At 38.7% G+C, this 18,126-nt stretch overlaps 1 protein-coding gene across 2 annotated transcripts in view; it reads left to right on the top strand.

Annotated features, from left to right (window-relative positions):
• The window catches only part of LOC144493672 (uridine-cytidine kinase-like 1), an 83,421-nt gene that overhangs the window by 59,630 nt on the left and 5,665 nt on the right, over positions 1-18,126 (top strand). For both annotated transcript variants that reach the window (XM_078212967.1, XM_078212968.1), the window contains exons 11-14: positions 211-273; positions 2,755-2,877; positions 11,097-11,204; positions 13,613-13,769. In XM_078212967.1, the coding sequence (XP_078069093.1) occupies positions 211-273; positions 2,755-2,877; positions 11,097-11,204; positions 13,613-13,769 (451 nt within the window). The remainder of the gene's footprint in view (positions 1-210; positions 274-2,754; positions 2,878-11,096; positions 11,205-13,612; positions 13,770-18,126) is intronic.

The following is an 18,126-nucleotide window of genomic DNA, read 5'->3' as shown; positions in this document are numbered from 1 at the left end:
AATAGCCTGTTCTGTATCATTACATCCTCTATGTATTTCTCTGTAAGATGTCAAAAGGAATGAAACTATGGGACAGAATGAGGCTCACAACATGAGCTGTGTCACAGTCTGGCTCAAGTCCAGCATTTTTGTATTGGTTTTGCTGTCGGAAAATAATTGAAGGAAAAGTGCTTTGTTACTGATTATCGATTTTTCTTTGAATGTTTATAGCCTGTTACGGTGGAAACACCTCAAGGAGAACTGTATGAAGGGAAGAGATTTGGTGGAAAAAGGGTGAGCACCTCACTGTTTTCTACGAGGTCTTTAAAAATGTTACTGTTTATTGTGAGTTTGTGTTGTTTGACACACCACCTCAGACAAAACCTTCACGAGTATTGTGCCTTGTTTTCATTAGTTATTTAGAGGAAGAAAACTTTTGTTCTCGAGAGAATGAGGAGGTAAAAAGTGATGATCAGAATTTATGGGAAAAGGGTGAGCTCTTTAGGAAAGAGGAGAATATCACGCTGATCTGATTACAAAGATTATTAAGAAAACCAACAAAACTAAATCCTGAAAATTATTCATTATAGTAAAGGGCTCAAATACCAGGCTATGGGTTTTTAAATTAAAATTTAGAATTTTAGAAGGAAGTTAGAAGGATTTATTTTAACCAGAGTTATAATTGTGGAGTAAGTTATGAGAGAATACCATTGAAATGGTTCATATAACTGGCCCACAGGTACATTCCTGGTGAGAGAGATCAAGGGATATGGTTAGGAACCAGATTTATTTAGTTAAACTTCATAAATCGGGCAAGCTTGTTTATCAACAATGCCTTTCATTTATATAGTGCCTTTATGACCTCCAGATGACCCAAAGTACTTTGTAGCCAATTAAGTAACCCTTAGAAATATAGTCACTGTTGTCATTATGGAGCCACTAACTCCTGTACATGCATGGTACGCCAATGACATAATTCTGTTATGCTCAGCTTGCCAGTACACCAAGATTGTTTGGCAGATTAAGAGCCATTAAATACTTTATATGAAGCACTCCTTATTTCATGATTGGGCTTTCAAGCCTGTTCTTAAATTACACTTCAATGATGTGTCTAATTTAAAAATAAAACATTAAAACAAAAGTAACCCTTTTTTTCTGACCACTTTATTGCTCTGTGCTAACTGAAATATGAAAAATTGCAAATACAAGAAATCTAAAGCCCAAATATTGAAAACACGTAACAAGTCTCTTGTATCTGAAAAGAGAAGACCAAGTTCCAGATATAGAGTCTTTGTCATGGCAGCAATTGAATAGAAACTTTCTGCCCCAATGCTGTATGGAATTTTGTGTTAGGTGAAAGTAGCATCACTCACTTGTAGCATGTGTGGACTGTGTTATGTAAATTACAGCCAGTATTTTTTGGTTTGTGTATGTAAACATCTGATAGCCCCCCCAAATTCAGACTCAGTATGCTGGCATTAAAATTTCAGTTAAAACAGCATTATAAGTTATCTATACAAACCATGATGCATTGGACATGTTTGTGCGGTGCATTTCATATTGACACCAGGTTCAAAATAAAGGTTTAAGATTTCTGCCTTTCTTAAAAAGATATCGGTGAAGTAATTATTCATAAAGGTAATTAATTAAAGTTCTAAACATTTTCAAAAATGGGATGGATTTGACTGTTGCTGAAACATGGGAGAAGACAGAGCTGTGATTATTTGAGTGGCACCATTTTTGGTCCTGACTGCTGCTGAGACCATTGCTCACGATGACGTAAGGGTGCAACAGAATTGACTGTGCATTCCCAGATTTGACTGACATTGGCAGCAAACACAGCCTTTTGAAACATGGCAGGGAATTTTTACATAGCATGGTCCCACAAATACCAAATGTGACCAATAACTAGGTAATCTATTTTAGGTGTTATTGAGGGATAAATGTGGGCCAGGACACCAGGAGAACTCCCTCTACTCTTTGAAGTAATGCCATGGCAACCTTTTACAGGGAAAGACAGGGCCTTGTTTGAGCATCTCAGCTGAAAGACTGCACCTCAGGCTATGCAGTGGTCTGTTTTACCCTGGGCTGTTGAAAATCATGGCAGTTGTAAAATTGAGAAGGTTCATTTTTTAAAACCTCAAAAGCAGTTTAGAAAACCGAGAACAATGACTTATATAGAATATGTATAGAAATATTGTGTGTATTTAAGAGTTATCTATGAACATTTTGCTCAGCTCTGTCAGCTTTCATTTTACGAAATTAGATGACTTCTTTAAAGGCAATTTTAAAGTTTAGAAATTTGAAGTAATTGTTAGAAATAAAATAATTTAAATATGATGGTTGCATGCCTCTGCGGTACATAAGTAACTATTGCATCCCTGTTAGCTGATTGACTTGTTGATGGCCTACTGGATAAAGGTTAAGTCACAAGCCACACAGACTAAACACTCCCTAGTTTGATTACTCATGAATGGCGAGTTAGCTGCTCATTGTGCTCGAAAATTGCCCTCATGTATTTGGGCTAGAGGGAGAAATATGGTAAAGGTTCCTTTTACTGAGCACTTGTCCAGTGGCTTTGTAAAGCGATATGTGTGAATACTGGGTTAAAATATGATTGGATTGTGAACTGCTCGTACTCATGAGGAAGTATCCTAGCAAAACTCTGCCTTTTTAGGAGAAATTAATAGAAAAATAAGAGAAATTGCTAATTTTGGGTAGCAATTTTATCTAAGTTCAGTATTGCAATTTAATGAATTATTCCCCATTCTTTAGATAACAGGAGTCTCCATTCTTCGTGCTGGTGAAACAATGGAGCAGGCACTAACAGCAGTGTGCAAGGATATTAGACTAGGAAAGATTCTTATTCAGACTAACCATGACACCGGGGAGCCTGAGGTACGTAATATACTGTTAATTAAGTAATGCTGGGGAATCTAGTTTAATTAAGCTTGTGACAACTGTCTCGTGGATTTTTTTATAATCTGTTTTATCTGAAATATTAGCCTGGTTAATCGCTTAGTCAGTCACATGATAAACAATATTGTTTTCTTAATTGATCACCAATCTGTAATGGAGCTACCAGTAAGTCAGTGATTTTGAGAAATAATTAATGTTGAATGTGTTTATACAAGTTGATTGCTTAGTGCTTTTGTAAAATTGGCAGCACCCCTGTTGGTTCTACCAATCATTAAGCCTATAATTGTAAATCTTTTCCAGTTACTTTTTGCACTCCTAGACATTATAGAAATTGAGTACGCTTGGAAAGTAGTACAATGGCTTTAAGTATTGGTGAATTTAATACAATTGGCCTGAATTTTCATGGGGAAGAAAAATAGAAGATGCTTCACCATAGAAGGTTAAACAGCTTATTTTGCTTCACTTTCCTCCCTGCTCTAGTTTTCTTCCTTTCCTGTATGTGTTTGTTCATGCCCGGGTATAGTTCCAACAACCTTCTAGTGCTTTGTCCAAATGGTTCCTGCGTGAGCCACCATATTGAGTGTTTGCGGCACAGAGTCAGTGGTTATTGGTCAGGAACCTATTAATATGGCGGTGTACCTGAGAGATTTGTGGAAGTTTGAATGCCCATAGAAGTCCAGGGCAGAGGAATACTGAAAGGAGAGATTGAAATTCTGAATGTGGATCCTTTGTGAAGGCATTTGAGAAAAGCATTGTTTGGAAGAATATTCCAAGGTGTTTCTTCAAGAGTGGAGTTTGGAAGCGTTTCGCGTTTGCCTACATTATACTCCATTTGCCAGATTTTTGCATGCTCACTCAATCTATTTTTTTTGTAGCCTCCTTATGTCCTCATAATTTACTTTCCTACCTATCTTTGTGTCATCAGCAAATGTATTAACTATACCTTTGGTACTTTCATCCAGGTCATTTATACAAATTGTAAAATGTTGAGGTTCCAGCACTGCTTCCTGTGGTACACCACTCACTACATCCTGCCAACCTGAAAAAGCCCCATTAATGCCTTCTCTCTGTTTCCTGTTATCCTCACCGACTTCTCATAATTGATTTCTGTATTACCGAGCTATTTATAACATGGTTATAGATTAGTACTCCCCCACCTATAGATCATCTCATTCAATGATCTCCCTTATCTTTTTGCAAGAATGCTGCTAATTCTAAGTTATTAGCATATAAATGCATACAATTAAAGTGACCAATTATGCATGGTTTTAAACGATTCTCAAGCTCTCCCTTCACCTGTATCCACCTTCCCCTTAATTGTCCTATTTTTAAAAATCCCTTTTTTCTTTAATTTTATTCAGTTTGGCCACTATCTGTGTATTTAATTCTATCCTGATTGTTTTTAAAGCAAGTTCTTCTATGGAGTATGTGTTGGTTGCCTGATGATTTAAAATGTTGTCCCATTCTACTGACAACATGAACCATTTCATTTCATGCTGTTTGTCAAGTAGTTGTGCAAGTCTGTAACCCATTCTTCAGTGTAAAATTGCCATGCATTTCCACATGTTAATTGCTTCACATAGCAAATCACATCTGCACACTCACCTGCCACACATTCTTGACTTTCAGATTGATCTTGCCAAAAGATGAAAAGGAATCTGCCTTGAGATCTTTGTTTCTCTTCCCCCTACATGGTCCCTATGTTTTTGGTGGCGGCTGACTCTCAAATTCAGTTCTCTTAGACTCATAAGGACACAAATATCTCCAAGCTATCAATTTGCTTGATTTATCAATGTGTTCCTTTTACTAGAAAGTACATCAGTGCCAGATTGATATATTTCATTGAATTACACCCAAGGTGAGACACTCCATCTTCTGTTGGATGGCATGCCCTCTCCTGTTTCTGTATCCCACCCTCTCACTCAAATTTGTACATTCTATTACTTATTACACATTCTATTACCACCCTAAATCATTCATATTGAATGACAGAGCAGGCTCGAGGGGCTGAATTGCCTGCTCTTAGTTCTTCTGTTGTTATGTTATGGGCTCTGGAAAACCTTTACTATCAAATAGAATATTTTCATATTTTTAAACTGAAATCCGACAAATTCATTTGATTCCATGATTAGCAAATTTTGCATGTTTTATTAACCTGGCCTGTTGTGCCTGTCATTTTATCATTTCAAAGTTATCCCAAATTCAAATAGCTTTGTTGGGCTGATAGGTTTTCTTGGTGTTCAATTTATTCCTCTCCAGAATAAACTTTGTTTCTTGATACTCAGAAAACACCTAGATTGTCGCTCCATCAGTCGCCTTTCTGAAAATCAAAGTGTGGACATCACACCCAAACATCAGCTAAATTTCCCTTCTGAGTACTTGGACTAGCAGCTCATATCAATTTATTTTATCAGTTCCAATTTTGGAAGCCATCATGCTCATGGCCAATGGTTCCAAATATATCTTTATCAGAGACAGAAGTGCTTGCAAATATTATGTGGAAATTAACAGCAAACTGGAGCCAAGCAATTGTCAAAAAGCCTGAATGGGTTAATATTAATACTTTGAAAGGCAAAGCCTTGGTTCAGAATCAGGTGAATTCATAATAGGCAACAGAGATAGACCAGCTGAACAAATACTTTGGATCTGTCTTCACTAAGGAAGACACAAATAACCTTCCAGAAATACTAGGGAACAGAGGGTCTAGCATGAAGAAGGAACTGAACAAAATCCTTATTAGTCAGGAAATTTTATTGGAGAAATTGCTGGGATTAAAACCCGATAAATCCCCAGGACCTGATGCTCTACATCCCAGAGTACTTAAGGAAGTGGCACTAGAAATGGTGGACGCATTGGTGATCATTTTCCAGCATTCTATAGACTCTGGAAGACTTCCAATGGATTGGAGGGTAGCTAATGTAACCTCACTTTTTGAAAAAGGAGGGAGAGAGAAAACAGGGACTTATAGACCGGTTAGCCTGACATCGATGGTGGGGAAAATGCTGAAGTCAATTATTAAGGATGTAATAATTGAGCATTTGGAAAGCGGTGACAGGATCGGTCCAAGTCAGTATGGATTCACTAAAGGGAAATCATGCATGACAAATCTTCTGTAACTTTTTGAGGATGTGACCAATAGAATGGACAAGGATGAACCAGTGGATATTGTGTATCTGGAATTTCAAAAGGCTTCTGAAAAGGTTCCATATGAGATTAGTGAGCAAAATTAAAGCTCATAGTATTGGGCGTAATGTATTGATGTGAATGGAAAACTGGTTGGCAAGCAGGAAGGAAGCAGAGAGTAGGAATAAACTAGTCCTTTTCAGAATGGCAGGCAGTGACTAGTGGGGTACCGCAGGGTTCAGTGCTGGATTCCCAGCTGTTCACAATATACATTAATGATTTGGCAAAGGAATTGAATGCAATATCTCCCAATTTGCAGATGACACTAAGCTGAGTGACAGTGTGTGCTGTGAGGGGGATGCTAAGAGGCTACAGGGTGACTGGGACAGGCTGACTGAGTGGGCAAATACTTGGCAAATGCAATATTATGTGGATAAATATGAGGTTATCCACTTTGGTGGCAAAAACAGGAAGGAAGATTATTATTTGCATGGTGGCAGTTTAGAAAAAGTGGAAGTGCAACGTGACCTGGGTGTCATTGTGGAACAATCGCTGAAGGTTGCCATGCAGGTACAGCAGGCGGTGAGGAAAGCTAATGGCATGCTGGCCATAGCAAAAGGATTTGAGTATAGGTGTAGGGATGTCTTGCTGGAGTTATACAGGGGCCTTGGTGAGACCACACCTTGAGTATTCTGTGCAGTTTTGGTCTCATGGTTTGAGGAAGGACATTCTTGCTTTTGAGGGAGTCCAGCGAAGTTTCACCAGACTGATTCCCGGAATGGCAGGACTGACATATGAAGAGAGACTGGATCGACTGGGCTTGCACTCACTGGAATTTAGAAAAATGCGAGAGGATCTCATAGAAATATATAAAATCCTGATGGGACTGGACAGGCTAGATGCGGGAAGAATATTCTCGATGTTGGAGAAGTCTACAATTAGGGGGTCACAGGCTAAGAATAATGGGTAAGCTATTCAGGACTGAGATGAGGAAGAACTTCTACACTCATTGTGAACCTGTGGAATTCTCTACCACAGAAAGCTGTTGGGGCCAGTTTGTTAGATATGTTCAAGAGGGAGCTGGATGGTGGCCCTTGTGGCTAAAGGGATCAAGGGGTATGGAGAGAAAGCGGGAATGTGATATTGAAAGTGCATGATCAACCATGATCATATTGAATGGTGGTCCAGGCTCGAAGGACCGAACGGCCTACTCCACCTATTTTCTATGTCCATAGCGTGACTATGCTGTGACAGTTGGTGTCTTTGAATTTCTTGCTGTGGCATCAGTTGCATGTCTTTAAACTGCAAAAGGATTCATGTGGTCCTGGAAGCCATTTGTTTTAAACACAAAAAGCAAAAATCTATTGTAGCTCAGCCCAAGGGCTCAATGGGTTAATATCTCAGTTGATTTAGAAACTTAAAACTTAATGATGTCCAAAAGTCTATATTTGGCAATACAAAAGCTGTGGTGAATGTTTTGAAAAGCAGCCATCAGCAGAAAGGGTTAGTTTTTCTGCTTGTTTTCAAGGAATGGAGCCTGCATCCAATTGCGCCGCTTTGGGTAACTTTTTAAAAACTTTCCCAATCAAAGAACTAAACTTTAATTGAAACATTTTTCATAAGTTCTTTTTTTTTAAACTTTATTTTGTCCACATTTTAACCCTAGGGACTGAAAACAACAAAAATCATTAGTTATATTAACATTTTCAAAGGAAAACAGCATTTTAGAATAAATTCCAGTTGTTTCAAACATTTTAATATTTTTGTAAGATGATAAAACCAGGATGATTACACAACCGGAATCAATTCAAATATCTCAAATTCCTATTCGCGTCGTTGATCATTTAAAGTTCAAAACTGCCAAAATAGAACCACAGAATTCCTAAAATACAGAAAGAGGCCATCCAGCCCATCGAGTCTGCACTGACAACAATCCCACCCAGGCCCTATCCCCTTAACCCCGCATATTTATCCTGCCAATCTCCCTGATACTAAGGGGCAATTTAGCATGGCCAATCAACATAAACTGCACATCTCTGATGTGTGGGAGGAAACCGGAGCACCCGGAGGAAACCCCCACAGACATGGGGAGAATGTGCAAACTCCACACAGACAGTCACCCAAGGCTAAAATTGAACCCTGGCCCCTGGAGCTGTGAGGCAGTAGTGTTAACCACTGTGCCACCATGCCGCCCCAAAATGTCTGAACCTTATTATCTGGAATTAAAAGTCTCCCACATACCTTAACATAACTGGAATGTCACCGTGGCCGCGAGTTAAGTTGCAGAAACTGAATTTAACAGGTTAGGCATTTTGGGTGTTCCCAATTTGATTCAAACCAGAACTTGTAACTAAATGCAGAACATAGTAGCACACTTTCTAAGAAGAAAACCTAAATTACACCATTCTCTTGTTACTTCAAGTGCCTTTTCTAATGACTAATAAAACTATAGATAGAAAGATAAAACTAAAGAAAAAGTTAGCTTTCGCAGTTTTCAAATAAAACCTCTGAAGATTTTAGACCAAGAGTTAGAACGACACCAGCTTAGAGAGACAATGATGACATTTCAAAAATAGGAAGAATCTTTCCTAAATCTCTCTTGTTTATCCTTTCTTTCCTTTAAAACAGTTTTCAAGTTTGTTACTTACTACAACACCTTTAAACTGCAATGGGATTGTAGTTTTTAAAAACACTAGTCAAATTAAGGCAAAATATTTTGAACAGTTCAAATTGGATTTCTGCCAAACATTTTCAAGGCTGAAGCTCATCTCTGACAAGACTGTCCCTTTTCCACAGTTGCAAAAATTAATTTTAAAAAAGAATGACACACAAACCAACTTTAATTTGAAACTTAATTCAATTATATAAGGGAAACGAACAGACTCCCATTTATACTTGGACACAGCATTAAAATGTTGGAGCTCATAAACCATTACAGGATTCAATTTCGTAGCCCAAGGAACTCTGCTTCAACAAGTTCACAATGTAAAACATAACCAAAATTCTGTCCAAAACTTACACCTGTATAGATAGAACAAGTACAAACTTGTACCACCAACATTAAAGGCCAGATAACAAAGGGATACTAATGACTTTTAGCTCTGCAGATAAAAGCACAGATATGAACAGATTTTCATACACATTTGCGCACATATTATGAAAACAAACTCTAGTTGCCATTACCTTAAAACAGAAGTAACACTTGGGGCGGAATTTTCCCGTCCTGCCCACCATGGGAATCGTGGTGGGCAGGGCGGACCATGCATAGGTCCATTGTCCTCGGGCGGGAATTTCTGGCCTTGTAGAGTGCGCAGCCGGAAAACCCACCCTTAATCTTTCCTTCTAGCAGTTTTAGACTTTTTTTTCTTTTTCCTTATTACTATTTGTCCTGCACAATCTTAAATTTTTCTCAGCACAGAAGATGAAGTTTTTATTTTCCACTTTTGAACTGTCCCCTCAACAGCTTGTTTTGATATTCTAACCCTGTTTGTTGAGCAATCCTCCTCTTTTTCTCTGTTTCAGCTGGTTTCTAGCTTCCTGAGTTTCAATCATGACTGCACTAGTGTTCAGGTTGCTTGGTTGCACATTTTTTGCACAGTTCCAAATCTCAAACCCATTGGCTCTCTCCAGTTAATAACCTGAGTGTAAAAATGAACACAATAAGCAAGATGGTCTCACCACATCACTTTTTTAAACTTCTTCCAGCTTATCCTATCTTGGATAAATGCATTTCCTGCTTGAGGACCTTTTTGACTTTTTGGATAACATAACTTTATTTATTTATAGAGTAAGTGCCTTTGACCACTAGTTTTTCTGTCAAAGTCGCTGCACTCCCCAAAGTTTTCTTTCCTGAGAAGAGTGCTGGCTAAACTTGCTATCTGGAGTCTCTGAGTTTCTCCCTAAAGGTGTTCACAACCCAGCCAGTCCCATCTAGGGCGCCATTGTTGGCATTAGGGTTTTTCAGCCCCTAATCTTTATGGGAGTGGATTGGCAAGAAGTTCAGTCATGGGACTACTTTAGTGAGATAAAGTCTGAGCAAGTTTAGGTTTTCAGATAAACTATAGTAATAAACTTAGGCAGTGATTTACAATCTAACACAAGCTCTATACTTGCTGCACTGTGACTGGATGAGGAGTGCGTAATGACTTATCATCTTGCAGCCTTTGGTCTTGGGGCTCTACTTCCCTATTTCTCTCTCCCTCTCCATTGTCGCTTGTCTTGATTGTTCTTGTCTTGTACTCTGGATTTCTCCACTGTGCGAATCTGATCAGGGCATCTTTTTCTTTATCCTGGCTTTTATCCATTGACCTTCCCCCTCTTCAGTCATCTTCACCAAAATGGTGGTCAAGCTTTCCATAATTATGTATGCCCTTCACAAGGCATTTACATCCTGTGTTGCCTTATCTCAGAGAGAGACATCTACATTCCGTTTGTGCATGAGCAGTTTCTCACAGACTTCAAGATATAAATATTTTGCTGCAGTAAGCTGGAAAGCTTGACACAAACTCCCAGAATCCATCTACCTTGGCATCTTTTCTACACTGTGCCATACTTCTAGGTTTTCCCACTTTATTATACAACCAAGGTAAATGCTTAATCAAGTTAGTTTCTCATAAAGTTAGATTTTAACAATTAGTATTCTGAAAAAAGAGTCATGTTGTCAAAGCATTTTGTCTTGCACTCATCAGGACAGATTCAAGAATGCCAAAGTTCAAAGGAAGTAACAATTTGTACTGTTAGCTTCCTGGTGCATGGCAAGGCCTTGATCCATCAGAGGTGATTTGCCCACCAATCAGTATTCCTTTCTCATGCAATATGTTGATGCTCCCTTTGAATTTTGGCATTCTAACGTCCGCTCTGATGAGTGCAAGATGAAAAGGTTAGACAGTCTGTCTCTATTTTTTCAGCAACACTCGAGTAATGTAGTGACAAGTAACAATTAGTATTCTGGTTAGTTGTCGAATAATCTTACGACTGTTATGCAACTAAATTAACCTGCAATTTTCAAAATAATAAAGATGGAAATTGACTTTTTTGGAGGGTTGGATTGATTAATTTATCTATCTTTTGCATAGCTACATTACCTTCGATTACCTAAGGATATCAGTGAGGATTATGTCATTCTAATGGACAGTACAGTGTCAACAGGAGCTGCTGCAATGATGGCAGTTCGAGTCCTCCTGGTGAGTAATCAGTTATTTAAAAGGGGCCTTTTACTCAACTGAATCTTTGCACGTTTGAATTACAGTTTCTGGTTGGTAAGTAGTGTGTGAGAGAGAGATCTTGTTGTAAGGGAGCAGTGCGCAACAACATGCTTTAAAACAGTGGTGGGCAACCTGCGGCCCATCAGGATTCTGAGTGCAGTCCATGAGACATTTTGTTAACCTTTGCCTACATGCAGGGTTACCACATTTCACTGGTTTTCGTCCAGTGTTTTTCCTACCAGAGTGACTAAAATGATATGCTGGTAAAGCAAGGGTACATAAAGTGAGATACACACTGATTGCACGCATCATTGACTGTGGGATTGTGCGCTTCCTCTGTGCCCAATCAAAGCGTAAATATATTTTTAAAACCATTTGAGGTTGATGACAGTGAATTATTAAACATCTTCAATAACTCATTATGAAATATTTGGTGTGTATTAAATGCAGCCAGTCTTATTCATGGGGTTATGATTAGTGAACATGCCTGATTTCAATCTCGTGGCCCACTGAGACAAAAGAAATATTGAATGCGTGAGATAAATACAAACTCTTGTTAGATGCTGATAGTTTACTGAGCCAAGCTGTCTAATTGAGAACGAACAAGTTAATTAACTTGAAAGTGTTATGGTTCAGGTCAGAAACTCCAAAGTGTTCTATGGAGCCTGTCTGGATCATACGTTTTGCATCTTGAATTTGGCTAGGTATAATTCAAGTGACCCACCAGGGAGCTTTTATCAAACAGTTTATTTAAGAATATGGTTAACATGTATAGTAAGAAAATTAGCAAGAAATGTTATCAATTACAAACAATCATGATAATGTATAATCCTTAACAAAGGTATCTACAATGTTCCAATCAACCCAATCCCATAGATGATAAACCCTTTTCACAGGTTTAACATAGTTCAGACTAATGCTCACATGATATTGGAAATTGAGTCCCTTGGTTGGAGAATTGAAAACTCTCATCTTGGTACACTCAGAACAGTTTGAAATCAGAACAGCTTACCAGAACATCAGGGACTTTAGGCAAACTACTAATAGCAGATGATTTCCTTCAGGAAGGCAAAACCTTGCTTTATGATCACCAGCAGAATTTCCAAATAAAACAGGGAGAGAGAAACTTCTGTTCAGCTTGCTATCCCTTTTAAAACCCAACTGCAGCTCAGAATTGAAAACAAAACCTTAAACTCACTGGAAAAAAAAATGTCCAAAAACACATGACCGCCCTCCTAAAAATGCAGGATCGTAAAACTAATCCCACAGTAAACACAAACAACTCCATTTAAACCACTTAAGTAGCAATAAAAGGACTCGTCGTAGTCAGCCTGGCAACATAATGACATCAGCTAAGGCTGTGAGCTGAGAAACACTGACTGTGAGAGCTGCAGAGATCATGATTTAAAAAAAACTAAGGGTACACTAACATCACAAAAGGGAAATAAATTCTTGATTTTGGATTGTAAAATTTAATGTGTAGACATGTAACACTATATACAGTCTCTCCCAACAAGAAATATAGTTAATATCAAAATACTGCAGATGCTGCAATCTGATACAAAAACAGAAAATACTGTAAAGTCTCAGCAGGTCTGCATCTGTGGACAAAGAATAGAGCCAATGTTTTAGATGAGGTCTAGATGACCCTTCATCAGAGATTTTTCAGCATTCCGCCACGCCCCCCCCCCCCCCCCCCCCCCCACCCCCCAACTCCTCTGCCCAAATGCAGAGTAGCAACGGGCCCTGCCTCTATTATGCCCTGCCCCTTTGGCACTGCCCTATGCCCGGTGGGGCAAAAGCTGCACAGCGGGATGGGAGAATTGCCGCCATTGTGTCTGATTGTTCATAAAGTGATAATGATCTAGCATGACGATGTAAATACTATCTTGTCTGATCTCTATTTATTGTCCTATTCTAAGCAAAGGACTCAGAACTAAATCATCAGAATATGATATCTGGTAAATCTGATATATTGGATAAAATCTTGTGTTTTGTAATAGAGCATTGATATTTTCGGGTCTAGTTCCGTGAGAAGCAAGGTAGTTCCATGAAAATCTTGTACAGTTCATCTATTTGAGTTTTGTTACCTACTTCTATGATCCCCATAAATTTAATGCATGATACCCATTACTTTGAGCAGTATCCACGGTAATTTTCTGAAATAATTTTAGTTTAAATGCTGGCAAGATGGGATTAGGTGGGAGTTCAGGTGTTTCTAATGTGTTGATTTGGACTAGATGAGCTGAAGGGCCTCTTCTGCATTCTGATTCTAAATATGTACCAATAGTTTTGTCAAAATATATTATTTCCAGTTTGACGCCAAATTTAATGTTGCAGCTGATGAAAATTACACTGCTTCTTAAAATTTGTCTGATTTATTTCAGGATCACGATGTGCAAGAAGATAAAATATTCCTGCTCTCATTGCTGATGGCTGAAATGGGAGTGCACTCAGTGGCTTATGCTTTTCCAAAGGTTAACATCATTACCACTGCTGTAGACAAGAAAGTAAATGATGAATTTCACATTATTCCTGGAATAGGTAAGGTTATATATGAATTAAAATGTAACCAGACAGCCTTTTTATTCCCCTACCCTCCATATCCATTAGCTGTTTGACTCAAAGTAAAATACAAAGTCCCAGGATAACTCGATGTAGTATTACATGGTAGTAAACGTGTCTCTATTTTTTTTTGTAGGTATGAGGGGAGCAGAAAGGTTGGTTATTGGTATGGAGGTTATTTAAAAAATACCATTTCAACAGAATCATATAGTGAATTGTCAATGTACAATCCAAGGCAATTTAGAGTTAATTTTTTAATTCACATGTGGAATGTGGGTGTTGCTGGCTAGGCCAGCATTTATTGCCCATCACTAAATGTCCTGGAGGAGGTGGTAGTGAGCTGTGTGCTTGAACTGCTGCATTCCATGCAGTATAGGGAGGGAGTTCCAGAATTTTGACCCAATGACAGTAAAGGAACAGCAATATATTTCCAAATCATGATTCTGTGTGGCTTGGAGGGGAACTTCCAGGTGGTGGTATTCCCATATATCTGCTGCCCTTGTCCTTCTGGATGGTAGAGGTTGTGGGTTTGGAAGTTGCTGCCTAGGGAGGGTTAGTGAGTTCCAGCAGTGCATCGTGTGTGTTGGTGGTTGAGGGAGTGAATGTTTGTGGAAGGGGCGCCAATCAAGCACGTTGCTTTGTCCTGGATAGTGTCAGGAGAGTTTTCCCCTTGATTCCCATTGACTCCAGTTTGCTAGTGTTCCTTGATGCCACACTCCGTCAAATGTGATCTTGATGTCAAGGGCAGTCACTCTCGCCTCACCTCTGGAGTTCAACTTTTTGTCTCATGTTTAAATGAAGGCTGTAATGAAGTTACGAGCTGAGTGGCTCTGATGGAACCCAAACTGAGCATCACTGAGAGGTTATTGCTAAGCAAGTCTCACTTGGTAGTACTTTTGATGACCCCTTCCATCATTTTACTGATGATTGAGAGTAGACTCATGGGGCAATAATTGACTGGGTTGGAATTGTCCTGTTTTTTGTGTACAGGACATATCTGAATTTTTCACATTGCTGAGTAGATGACAGTGTTGTAGCTGCAGTAGAACAACTTAACTAGATTTGTAGAATTGGCACACAAGCGGCAGGTGAAATTCAGTGCAGAGAAATGTGAATTGATTTATTTAGTGGGAAGAACACACGGAGACAATATCAAGTAAAAGGCACAATTCTAAAAGCAATGCAGTGGCAGAGAGACCTGGGTGAACATGTGCATAGTCATTGAGGTAGCAGGACAAGTTGAGAGAGCATGCATTACCCTAGGCTTTATGAACTCTGGTTCAGCCTTAGCTAGTGTATTTTGTCTCATCTTGGGTGCCCTACGTTAGGAAGGATGTGAACGGACTGGTGAGAATGCAGAAAAGATTCACTAGAATGGTTGCTGGGATGTGGAATTTCAGTTATGCAGATTGGAGAAGTTTGGACTGTTTTCCTCGGAGCAGAGAAGATTGAAAGAAGACTTGATGAAAGTATTCAAAATCATGAGGTGTCTGGACAGTATAGATAGAGAAAACTTCCCATTGGTGGAAAGATCGAGAACAGGAGGGCACCAATTTAAGATCGTGGAAATACTTTTTCATGCAGAAAATGGTTGGGATTTGGAAGCAAAATGTAGGAAACTATAGTCCAATTGTTTAGTTTAGTTGTTGGAAAATTGTTAGAATCCATGATAACAGAAGTAATAGCAGGACATTTGGAAAGTCAAAAAGCAGCCCATCAAAGTCAGCATGGTTTAATGAAGAGTAAATCACGTTTGACTAATTTGCTTGAGTTCTTCAAAGTAGTAACAAGCAAGGTGGATGATGGTGATCCTGTAGATGTAGTATATCTGGACTTCCAAAGGCATTTGATAAGGTGCCACACAAAGGGTTAATACACAAGGTTAGTTCACATAGGACTAAGGTTAATTTTTATTGGCTTGGATAGAGGATTGGCTAACCAACAGAAAGAGTGATGGGATAAATGGGTCTTTCTCGGGTTGGCAAGATTTAACTAATTGGGTGCCACAGGGTTCAGTCCTTGGGGCCCCAACTATTTATAATCTATATTAATGACTTGGTTGCAGGGATAGTAGTTACCATAGCCAAATTTGCAGATGACCCTAAAATAGGTGGGATAATAAGTTGCAATAATGAAATAAGAAATTTACAAATGGATAGGTTAAGTGAAGGTCAAAATTTGGCAGATGGATTTAACATGGATAAATGTGAGTTTATCTATTTTGGTAGGAAAAATATAAAGGCAAATTATCTAAATGGAGAGAAACTTTGGAGTGCTCCGGAGTAGAGAGATCTGGGTGTTGTGCATAAATCACAGAAAACTAGTATGTAGGTACAGCAGGTAATAAGGAAGGCAAATGAAATCATGGCATTTATTGCTAAAGGAGCAGAATATAAAAGTAGTGAAGTGTTGCTGCTACTGTACAAAGCATCAGTGAATATTCTGTACAGTTTGGTCCTCTCACTTGAGAAGGGATGTAGTTGCATTGGAGGCAGTTCAGAGGAAGTTCACTAAATTTATTCCAGAGATGAGGGGTTTGACTGATGAAGAGAGATTGGGTAGATTAGGCCTATACTCTGTGGAGTTTAGAAGAATGAGAAGAAGATCTAATTGAGGTGTACAAGATGATAATGTGGATTGTCAAAGTAGACATGGAGAGGATGCTTCCTCTTGTGGGGCAATCTAGAACAAGAGAGTCATAGTTTTAAGATAAGGGGTAGCAGATTTTAAACTGAGATGAGGAGAAATTACTTCACTCAAAGGGTCATGGGTTTGTGGAATTCACTACCCCAGAGCGTGATGGATGCTGGGACATTGAGTAAATTTAAGGAAAAGATGGACACTTTTTAATTAGGATTTGAAGAGCTATGGTGAACAGGTAGGTAAGGGGAGTTGAGGCCAAGATGAGATCAGCCATGATCGTATTAAATGGAGGAGCAGGTTTGAGGGACTGAATTGCCTACTCCTCCTAGTTCTTATGATTTTTTATGAACCGTCCTGTAATTCTGAGCTGGAGTTAATATTGTGAATGTGGACTATCAAATGGTTTCTATCAACTTGTTAGAAAAACAAAAGTCCATTGGAATTAGATAAGCAGTGATAATACTGATATGAGATTGGCTAAGCAACAGAAAGTGGGTAGTAGTTGTTTTTGGGACTTGAATGAAGTATACGTGATGCTCCCAGAGGCTGGTACATCAGATCCTTTTGATATATATTAATGACCTGCAGCTGGGCTTACAGAGCATAATTTCAGGTTTACAAATAGAAGTTGGAAATATAATATACTAGGAGGAGAATAGTAAAACTCTGGTGAAAAGCTGATGCATGGCAGATAAAATTTAATAGGTTTATTTGGTAGCACAAGCATTCGGAGCACTGCCCCCTTCATCACTCACCTGATGAAGGGACAGTGCTCCGAAAGCTTGTGCTACCAAATAAACCTGTTGGACTTTAACCTGTGAGTTGTCTTGCTGTGCTTACCCCAGTCCAACGCCGGCATCTCCACATCATAGATAAAATTTAACGCAGAGAAGTGTGAAATTATAAATTTTGGTTGGACGAGTAAGGAGACAGAAGCACTAAAGAAGACAATTTTAAAAGGGGGTGGGGATATGTAGATGTTTTAAGTTTGCAGAGCAAGTTGAGAAGCTGTTTAAAAGCAAATGGGATCTTTGGCTTTATATAAAGCAGGGAAGTTATGCTGAGTGTTACAAAACACTGGTTAGAACTTACCTGGAGTATTGTTTTCAGTTTGGAGAACCACACTTTAGATTGGATGTCAAATCCTTATAGAGCGCTGAAGAAGAGATTTACCAGAATGATATCCAGAATGAGGGAACAGTTATATGGAAAGACTGGGGAAGTTGTTCTCCTTCAAGAGAAGGCGTGGGGATGTGTTCAAAATCATGAATGACTGGGGAATTTTAGCAAGAATTCATGATTCACAATAACATAAATTGATGTTCAATGTTGCCAATTTAGAAGACTCATGAGCAAATCTTTATTAAAGCCCTTTAATAAAATCCTCCTGGCATGTAACTAATCAGCGTACTGGTATGAATGCCTGCACTGTATTTATTAGTCTTAGAACTCTTGTCAGGCAGATGAGAATTATTTTGGGATTTGGAGTCTGACAATACATTTAGTGTTCTATTATTTACTATCTATTTTTGCAACATTTTGTATGTTAGACTTTTAGTTTCAGTGGCAGTTAAATAAGAGTTCAAAATAAAAGCAAGGGACTGAAGTCCTTATTATCTGCCTCACTAATGCAATTATTTGCAAGCTGGTCAAATGGCTATTATTGCTATGGATCAGATTTATTTTGTACACC

This window comes from Mustelus asterias, chromosome 5 (assembly GCF_964213995.1).
Source record: "Mustelus asterias chromosome 5, sMusAst1.hap1.1, whole genome shotgun sequence".
In the NCBI taxonomy this organism is placed as follows: Eukaryota; Metazoa; Chordata; class Chondrichthyes; order Carcharhiniformes; family Triakidae; genus Mustelus; species Mustelus asterias.
Note: the sequence above shows the minus strand (reverse complement) of the source record. Positions and strands in the feature narration are given on the sequence as shown.